This window comes from Eurosta solidaginis, chromosome 4 (assembly GCF_040869045.1).
Source record: "Eurosta solidaginis isolate ZX-2024a chromosome 4, ASM4086904v1, whole genome shotgun sequence".
Classification (NCBI taxonomy): domain Eukaryota; kingdom Metazoa; phylum Arthropoda; class Insecta; order Diptera; family Tephritidae; genus Eurosta; species Eurosta solidaginis.
In genome coordinates this window covers 267,202,132-267,212,337 of record NC_090322.1, presented here as the reverse complement: position 1 = coordinate 267,212,337, position 10,206 = coordinate 267,202,132, and the positions used below count along the sequence as shown (strand labels likewise).

Here is a 10,206-nt window from a genome sequence, read left to right as displayed (position 1 = left end):
CGTATATTGGGATTACCTGAGAACTCAAACATTTTCACCTAGGAACATTTTTTGACCCGGCTTTTTCGACTCCGAAAAAAAAAATTATTATTTTCCGTCCCTGATATTGAAATATGAAGTAACGTACAGGAAAATAAAGCCTGAGGTCTGCATTTTCTTTTGTCGCAGGGTTTATTTCCATTTCCTGAGAAGAATTCAAAAAGTTTTAGTCAAAGTAACTGAATGGCTAGATCTTCGGAGTATCACATTCTCCACAACTAAGGAATATGGAAACATACTCCTGGAGTCGTTGAAATGATTGGCGATCTAGAACATTATCATGAAGTTACAGATGAGTATATTGGAGGTATGTAATACAAAAACTCGGAATTGACGGTATACGGTCCCAGGACAAAACGTTTATCTATGTAGACCAAGCGTTGGGACAGGTTTATTCAGCAGAAAGAGGTGGCTGGTGTAAAATATATAACGGCAGAGGCTTTACAGCAACGATGTTTCAACAACTCAGAGCTTATAAATTTATATTTGTTAGAACTTTAGATAAAAATGAAATACTCCCAACCGTATGATCAAACCCGATTGCATTGTTCTGACATTCTCTACCTATGCACCTGCCTCTCCTTTGTCTAGCCCTCTTCCTATTTTCTCTACCCTCTTCATCTTCTAATTAACCCTAATTGGATCATTCAATTACCCCGTTCCTTTTCATTCTTCCATAAATTTTCTCGCTTTTCCCTTAGTCTTCCCTATCTTGCTCTTATCTAACTCTCACTATTACTCTTAATCTTATCCTTATCTTAATCTTCCTGATCACCTATTTTTACTGCTTTATATCAAACCATTATCCTAAATCTTACTTTTACTTTCACTCTCCAGAGGAAGACTCTTACTCTCTTAACTTTCCGATTTCGAGTTTGGCCATTTTCCGCACATTACATTACTAAGATAGTACAAAAAGTAGGAAAATAATACCAACAATTTTCCCTCTCTACTACTTTAAAATTCATGATCGGATTATGAGGGCCGTCAAGTTTTTGTTGTTGTACTACTGACATCAGTAGTCTGGTTTTATTGCGTCATGGCTGAGACGAGGTAGGGTGGTATTCCATTTAGCAGCCAGAAATGCCAGAAATCTATCTATTTTTAGACTGGATTTTCCTTGCAAGATAAGCTGGTCCAAAATTTGTTCTACAAATTTGAAAATTTAGCTGGGAGTTAACGCCCCACTACCTGGTAATGACGAAGTGCAGATTGCAACTTTTAGACTAAAAAACGAAAGCAGAACAAATCGACGGATTTAAGTATATTCGAAAGGATGAATTTATTTTAGATTTCCGATTGGAATGCTTTCTGTGCTGAAGTGTACTCTTTCATATGCACACCATGAGCGAATGTGTTTCGAACCTATCAACTGATTATTTTTCATCAGTGCAAATTATAAAAGAAAAAATGCAATTCGCCGCTGTGCCAAAGACGGTGCGAAAGAAAAGACGAGCCAAAAGACTCATCTACTGTTCTTCTCTAGTGTTGGCGCGCGGAATTACGCGGGGGCTTGCATAAAGCTCTAGCATTAGCATACTTAGGTGACGCGACTGTACATATGCGGCGTTGCATATTTTTAGGCTCATAAGTACACGGTGAGAAAAGTTGTGATTATTATAAAAAATTTTTAAAGATTAAATCACAGCTTGGATTAGCTGGCGAGTTTACACAATTTTTTTTATTCATTAATTTATTAGGTTTCTTCCTCATTTTGCGAATATGTATGTGGTAAAAGCAATACAAAAACCGTTCCATTGTCTTTCAAGGTGTTCTATATGCTAATACAAGGTAAGTTCTTTAAGATGACATTCAATTGATGACATTCAATATGTATTTGCATATTTGGATACCTACAAAACGAATAAAAGACAAAGCGGGAAATTTAGCGGTAAAGTAAGTAACGCCCTGCAACTGCCTACCTTTGGTAAAAAGATATATATAACTGTTTACAACATATTATTTTTTTTAAAGTAGTAAAGAAAAGACATGTACCCATATCATAAAAAAGCGCCCAAGAAATCTTCGTATATATTTCTTGTGTGAAAAATACTAGTAGCCAAGTACTTTTAAAATTGTTTATATCTTTGTGTTCGCTATAGAGCGGCGTCACTTCGCTGCAACACACACAAATCAGGTTGAGTAATGTATCAGAAGAAAATTTTTAAAATTAATATAATCGAATTGAGAATGCGCTTAAGTATAAGAAAATTTATTAAATAAGAGAAAATGAGAATTTGCTTTAATAGAATTGCAAATTGCATTCAAAACACTGATACAGGGTCATTGCTCAAGAAATAATGAAACATGGTGAATCGCAAGACGTACCGTACTCTATGCGGCGCAAAAAGATATATCCGATGTATTTTGTCGTCACTGGCTGCTATAAAAAGTTGTGGCGAAAATCAGACAAATATAGCAAACATGTACAAACTAATTTAGCAACAATTGTTCTTGTCTCAGTTGAACTTTTTTTATGCAAAATTACGACAAAAGCCGTTCCAGGACGAGCCAGGAGTGTTAAAAAGATTCCCTCGTCCACTCGGTAAGATTTTTTAGATAAGTTCGTGGAAACTGAGAACCTCCATGCTTCCAATCCTTCTATGGCGTATCGACTGCTGAGTGTTACTTCAAAATTTATCTCTTGTAACAACAACCCAACTCCAGGAGCATAAGGGCACTTTGAAATGCCGTTTTCTTGATAAAAAGATCAATCAGTGGTATATTCAAGACATGATCTAACTTATCTCCCCGCAAGCATTTCGTTTAACTTTTCCTAGCAAGTTACTAATATAAATCATCTAGACCTCCTTCCACCAAACCAGTTATCCATATTGTTACGAATAATAGCAAAACTAAGGGGTGCTGCCATCTCTAAGCCGATGCTAAGCAGCGCCTTGCATGCATATCCATAGATCAATCATTATGTATCTACATAAACGAATCAATCATTATGTCTACACATATGTAGGTTCACGCAGCTGAGAGCAACGCACAAGCACATGCAGATATCTTATCTGAAATGCTCCTAAAGGTATGCAATTGTGATTGTGGAAGTGTCGCTCACACATACAAGCGCATGGGGTATGAGAGAGGCTATAAAACTTATAAATCTATAGTTTTAGCTGAGAAATTTATAACTAACTTAGTAATTTCTGGAAGCGCCTAGAAGATGCCAAGAGGAAATCACAGAGTATAAAAGCATCAGCGGTACAGGCGTTATGGGCAGTTTTCAGTTAAGCACGCTATCTGTCGGGCAATAGATCAGTTTCATTTAAGCTATCAGTCAGTTTGGTTATTAAGCAAGCTAGTTGCAAAGTATAAGTGTTATTGTGAAGTACTTTAATAAAGGCCATTTTTCCATTATTCAATATTGGAGTTATTTATTCAACAGTTTAGTGATTCGAACTTAGCAGAAGATTGCAAATAAATTCGTTACAATATATTAAGATAGGTCGAGTAACCGCCATGTTAATAAATCCCATGAATGCTTTTGCAGGCATATATAGCTTATTAAGGCTCTTTTGTCCTTGACGCCTTTGACCCCTCTATGAGATAGGCCTCCCTTACTCCTACCTAAGTCCTTGGTACCCAAAGGCAGGTTCCACTACTGTATACCCCTTCTGTAAAGAACTGGGGAACTTAACATGGATTTGTCATTTATGGCGTTTGCTAAAAAATTGGTAGAAAAAGGTAGCAAAAAGCGTATGAATATTCTTGAGAGGTGGTTATTTCTCTACAAAAGATATTTTTCTTGAGCGTTTTTTTATGTGAACTTTTAATTTTTCTTCTGATGTGGATACTAAGCTTTGAGCTGAAAATAGCCTAGCGTTGATGAAATAGCCAATTTGCAATGATGCGAACCAACACCAAATTTATTATGTAGGTAAGTAACTTTACCAAAATAAAACAATTCGGCGACATTATATTCAAATTTGTGTTTTATTTCTCAATAATAATGATTAAAGTTTTTAATTGTAAATATTTTCATAATAATATTTCCTGCATCGTACCAAAATATTTAAAAATAAATTTTGAAAATTGTTACTAAACAACCCAGCAAGTTAAAAGCTTGTGAAAAATAAGCCAAATATACCCATCCTAAGCAAAAAGGCAGTAAAGTCCATTTTAAGGGATTTTAATGTCAGTAAATTTGTGCATTACAATTTACTTTTTTACTACGTAAATAATCATCTGTAATTTACATTGAAAAACAAAACAAACTACTAAATGCGACGTTTACTTGAAAAAACTTAAATTTCCCAAACAATTCAATATTCTCCGATTTTACTACTTTACTGCTTTTTTGCCATGGAAAGCTTCCAACCAGGGCGAAATAAAGGAATTAAAGCATTAAAAAAACCAAACAGCGAGAAGAAAGCCAATGTCATTAGAAGTTTCTATGTAAGTGTGTGTATGCGAATTACAGCTTAGTGCTTTGAAGAGTTGCTAAAAAACGCATAAAAATTATACAGTTTAGAGTAAATTTTTTTTTTACAAATTATTTAGTACTTTTATCTTCATAAACATTCTATACCACTTACCGGACAATTAGCGGAAAAACATTATTATCATCAGGCGCCCGATAATCTCTATAATAAAGCAGATATGGCGATTTGTTATTAACAAATATTGGGGGAACACCTCCTCCCGTGTTGGATACGATTGCAATATCAGCGCAATTGCGGAAAGTTTCTAAGATAGAAAATACAGGTTATTTCAGCATTTGTAAGTTACCGCGGAGCTAACCTACCCGCCTTGCCACAACCCACCGCTTCGGTACCATTCGCGCACTTGCCCCACATATTTGCTGTATAGTAGGTCCATTGCAGCACACACTGCGTACATGTTACGTAAGGTGGCAATCGTACACGATAGCGAAATATTTCCTTTTTAGGTGCATCGCGTGGTATTAGGAAACGATGTTCTCGACTGCCCGAAATGAAGAGTGGATAACGATCGAAACATTCTTGAGTTGCTTCGCGGCGTGGATTGTTATTAGGGCAGAGGAACATTTCAAAGCGTCCATAATGATTGGCAGTGAGTTCAACTTCAACATCGATTTCCTAAAAAACAAAGATAAAAAATATAATTGATAATAAATGGAATAGTTAAAATTCAGAAAAAAAAATAAAGGCAAAAATAGCATTTGGCAAACAGATAAAGGTGGTTCTTCATTTTACAATTTAACCTACCTGTCCTGAAGAATAATATCGCGATATAATCCCCTTCGCATATTCACCACCAGCTTCGTGTGGGCGTGGCGTCTTCATATGATACGCATCACCACAAACACCACATTTTCCTGAATTCTGTTCCCATTGCACTGCATAACCACCACAAAATAGTTCATTGTCATTATAATTAACTGCATTTGGAAAGCCAAACCGCCACATAGCATTTCGGGCGGGTGGATCCATAAGACGACCGTGAGCATGCACGGTGTGTAATTTGTAACTGCAAAGTGCAGCCTGAAAAGCGATTTTATAAATAATAAGTTATATACATATATTAAAGCAAAAGTTTTTTTGCTTAAGTTAAATTTTAAATTATTATTTTTTCGTCCGCCTGTTAGTTTACACAATTCGGGGTTCCAATTCGTTAGTTGGGGTTTAATACTGTTATGTAATTTTTTTATAAATTTTGCAACCCTCGATATGCATATGTTTGTCTTTTTTTCTATTTTTATTTTCAATTAAAAAAAAAGTTCAACTATTTAAAAATTATGATAAGAATAACTACCAAAAACTTCGCTTGAATGTTATAATTTGTTTATTAAAATAACAGAACTTTGCTTTACATTTTATAAGGTTCTCATTAAAGAAGGGTCTGCGGTATACTGTGCTGATGCGGAAATAAAAAGATCCTATAAGCTGCCAGAACACTGTAGCGTTTTTCAGATGAAAGCAGTAGCCGTAACCAAAGCAGTAGAAACACTGAAAGAAAATAGCTTAAACTGCAACCGTTTCGACTTTTATTTTGACAGCCAAGCAGCAATTAAGGCAAAAATCTTGCATATCAAAGCATCTGAAAGTATGCAATAGTGTTAGCAATCCCTGAAAATAAACGGGATAGAGAGAAGCATACACCTATATTGGGTCCCAGGGGATAAGGAAATGAAAAAAAAAAAAACAGATGAACTAGCTGAAAAGGGCGCATCCCTCGAAGCTTGCTCCGTAGACGTCCCAAACAGATTAGGCGTGATTAAGAGAAGACAAGAGTTGCATATGATAAACTAAGCGCAAAAGGTGTGACCCAAGCGCTGGGCTGTAAAGTGTCGAAGATCGTGTGTAGGTCTTACAACCTTAAACTGAAAAAGTTACTCCTATTATTAAAAAGATAAGACACTGTCTTCTGGCTTGGTAAACGATAGAAAATGTAGGAAGTTCGGGCTGGAGGACGAAACGAATGAGCACGTTTAGTGCACGTACCTCTTGCTTGCCACGCTAAGACTCCAGCTATTGGGAGCAATACAGCTGTCAGATCTAGAGGCAGCAGGTGAGATAGGTCCTAGAAAGCTTCTATTATTTGAAAAAAGGTTGGAGGTTTTTTATAACATAGGCCCTGTTTTTGATAGGATTTTTCAATTTGGTCGGTAAAAAACTTCTGGTAACACTATGGACTCATTCAGTCTATGTGAGGTCCTCCCGCACCGGCCAGTTCAACCTAACCTAACCTAAGGTTCTTATTTGCCCGGAAATTTTCATATTGTTGCTCCCAGATTTTATTGTTTTTTATTTGTGTTTACTTTTGTGCTGTTTTTCTTCATAACCAACGAAAAAAAAAACTTCAAAAACTTACCAGCGCGACTAGAAAAGAGTTCATTTTGTGTTATCAAATTTGTTAACGCCTCGTCTAAAAATAAATAAAGAAATGTAAAAACATTAACGAGTTTACTATAAATGTGTCAAAATTAAACATACTTGTTAATAAGATAATTGCTATTTCCCTCGAAGTGCAATAAAGTTATATTTTACATTTAGTTCCGTTTTCTTGCGAATATATTAGGGTGTCCTTTTTTACCAACTTATTTTTGTTTCATGCGGACCCCCCTACACTTTTAATTTAAAGCAAAACAAATTACACTGTGAAAAAATTTGAGATCCATTGTCTAGAAGCGGAGTTATTTCAACTCTGGATGAAAGCCGCTCTACATAAATCTCAAATTTGTTTCACATTTTTAAATTCCTTTGCAAGTTTGCAATATTTTGCCAGAGTGGCTTAAATATATAAAAAAAAAAATATATATATATATATATCAAACACATATCGGCGAGAACACCTTCATCTAACAATATATTCCCCTGAAACAGAAAGAAAAATGTATGCTGCCTTTTATATACATACATGTGAAGGTACACATATGTAAGGCCCCGCTAGAAAAGCCCCTAACTTGAATGCTGTTGATTTTACACGGTGAACATCATTTAAAATAAATCGTTGAAAAAACTATATTATTTTCGAATTAGGGGTTTTTCTCGCGGAGGGTCACATACATATGTGTATGCATTGTTCAAAAAAAAAAAACTTGTTCATATTTTTATTTTCTGTGGATCCTTCAAAACTTGATGTGAAAAATGAATTTGTTTTGGATGCTACTTAGAATTCAACTGAAATTTTAGGTGGTATAATATGAAAAAAAAAAAAACAGATGGAAAAAACGGGCACCCTAATATAGAGGCATGCAATGTAAATATCGTACATTGAAATTTTACAAGTCATTGGCCTTCGTCATATAAACTTGATGCAGCAAAAACATTAAACATGTGCGAGCTATAAACAATAATGCTGCCGGCATTTAAATTAAGACCAGAAGTCAATGTAAATGCAACCCTACAATTACAGTTCAACCAGTCGCAAGGACATGAATATCATAAAAAAATGTACCTGGTATATGATTGTGTGAGTAGTCCCCAAAGCGAGTTATCCCTCAATGAGGTAAAATGGGACATTAATAAATACCGGACAAATGGTATTCAAGTTAAATTTAAACCGAATAATTCGAATATGTTTTTGAGATTTATTAAAAATGATATCAGGATTCTTAGATATTAGCACAACCATCTGTTAAATACTGACGGAACTAGTACCTCATCGTATATGATTCGTATATCACAAGCTATTCTTATTTCATCAACACTCTAAAGAACCTTATAGAAGGGTTTTGCTGGTAACGCACAAGCAACTACATCACTATATCGGTCCATATTGCCCGGATGCATTGCTCCTTTAAAAAAGTTCACTTTTCAAAGTAATTTTTCGACTTCCAATTACATGCTCAAATAAGAAATATTGTAATACAAAGATATACAATGTCATACAAGCCTGGTTCTCTGCAACTAGTCTATCACTCATCTCAGACGTTTCTGTATCAGAAATTACTACCTGTTATGAATCATATCTCATGGTGTAGCAAAACAAATTTCTGTAATAAAGATAATAGCTAGTAATTAGGGCTAATTACCAGACCTTTTATTGACTGCCGCATCAATAACCATCAATTTTCAGTCGCTTAGTTCAGTAAATGATTGTGGATTTAAAGACCAATTATGCAAGATTTCAATAACTGGACAGATGGGTTGTAAGGTAATGATACGAAAAAAGTAGTACATCTTCGCACGCTCCTGCTGTACGAACGATAAGTTGCTGAAAATTTGCAACGAACTTAAAATGCCACTTCATGATTGCATGTTATGAAGCAGCCCGTATCGTATATGTACGCTTATATGATGAACGATTTTCCGTCATTCGTTTCCAAATTTGATTTGAAGACAACCAGTTCTGAGATCGAAAAATGACGCTGAAGACTACGTCGAAACTGTTTTGTTTCTGAATCAAATTTGCCAAGCGATGACGGAAAATCGTTACTATATACTATATATGTACTATAAAGCTATTTATGATATAAATTTGTGCATACGTGCAGACATATATCAATATCCAAATGTAAATTAAAAAAGTTCCAGCCGAAAAAAGGTCTTTCTCTCGTTTCGAACAAATTCTATTAATGGTTAGATTTGCATGAAATTTGGTTAATAGGTTGCTCTAGGCACTAGGACTGATACTTGAACTGGGACTGGGACAGGTACAAGAACAGGGACGGGAACTGGGACAGGTAAAACAACAGGATTGGGACTCTAACTGGGTGTGGGACTAGGACCGAGATAGGGACTGAGACTGTGACTGGGACTGAGACTGGGAATGGGAATGGGAATGGGACTGGGACTGGGACTGGGACTGGGATTGGGACTGGGACTGGGACTGGGACTGGGACTGGGACTGGGACTGGGACTGGGACTGCGACTGGGACTGGGACTGGGACTGGGACTGGGACTGGGACTGGGACTGGGACTGGGACTGGGACTGGGACTGGGACTGGGATTGAGACTGGGATTGAGACTGGGATTGAGACTGGGACTGCGACTGCGACTCGTATTGAAAATGAGCGAAATCGGACGATAACCACGCCCACATCTTCCATATAGAAAATTTAGAAAAACGGATAAAATTAGATAATTTAAAAACGGATACCGCCAAGCTAGTGAAATTTGGTAGGTGGATTGGTTTTATGACGCATGGCACCAACCACATTTAGAAGACGAACATTTGGAAGTTTAAAATTTCTCGAATTTTCGGTTTTTCTTGCAAACCGTTTTCGAGATTGATTTGCATAGCTTCGGTAACAAAAATCATAAAGTTTTTTTTTAATGTATCTAGAATAAAACAAACCTGAAACGGAATAAAGAAAAAGGCAACTGCAAAATTTGTTTTCGCTACTGTATATATACATATATAAAATCTAATATGTAAATTTAATAATAAGACACATTTTTGTTTTGAATATTTAAAATATAAGAGAAGCCCAACTATATGTAAATATGGTCTGCGGAATTATTATAAGTATAACATTATCTCATATATTCTTTTGCCAGAGTTTCTGTGTCAAATGCTGATTATTTTATTCTGTTAACTTATAAATAATAAAGACATAACCAACGCCACAAGAGTTCAATGGACTTCTTTCTAGTATAAGCTTTTGAAAATATTATGAACAAGTCTACATACAACTGGCATAAAACTAATCATAATCATGTTTACTTCCCAGGATATTAAGGGCAACCTTCCCCTACAATTCGCTGTATGCTACTTTCACTACACTTCCTACAA

The 10,206-nt window shown here is 35.7% G+C and overlaps 1 protein-coding gene across 13 annotated transcripts in view; it reads right to left on the bottom strand.

Annotated features, from left to right (window-relative positions):
• Positions 1-10,206, bottom strand: part of LOC137251428 (uncharacterized) — a 40,952-nt gene that overhangs the window by 5,772 nt on the left and 24,974 nt on the right. For 12 of the 13 annotated variants that reach the window (XM_067785987.1, XM_067785996.1, XM_067785994.1 and 9 more), the window contains 4 exons: positions 6,841-6,894; positions 5,235-5,510; positions 4,793-5,105; positions 4,584-4,734 (listed from right to left, as the gene is read on the bottom strand). In XM_067785987.1, the coding sequence (XP_067642088.1) occupies positions 4,584-4,734; positions 4,793-5,105; positions 5,235-5,510; positions 6,841-6,864 (764 nt within the window). In that variant the 5' untranslated portion in view covers positions 6,865-6,894. Of the gene's footprint in view, positions 1-3,958; positions 4,489-4,583; positions 4,735-4,792; positions 5,106-5,234; positions 5,511-6,840; positions 6,895-10,206 lie in introns of those variants that run through there. The other variant, XM_067785997.1, reaches the window with a different exon arrangement.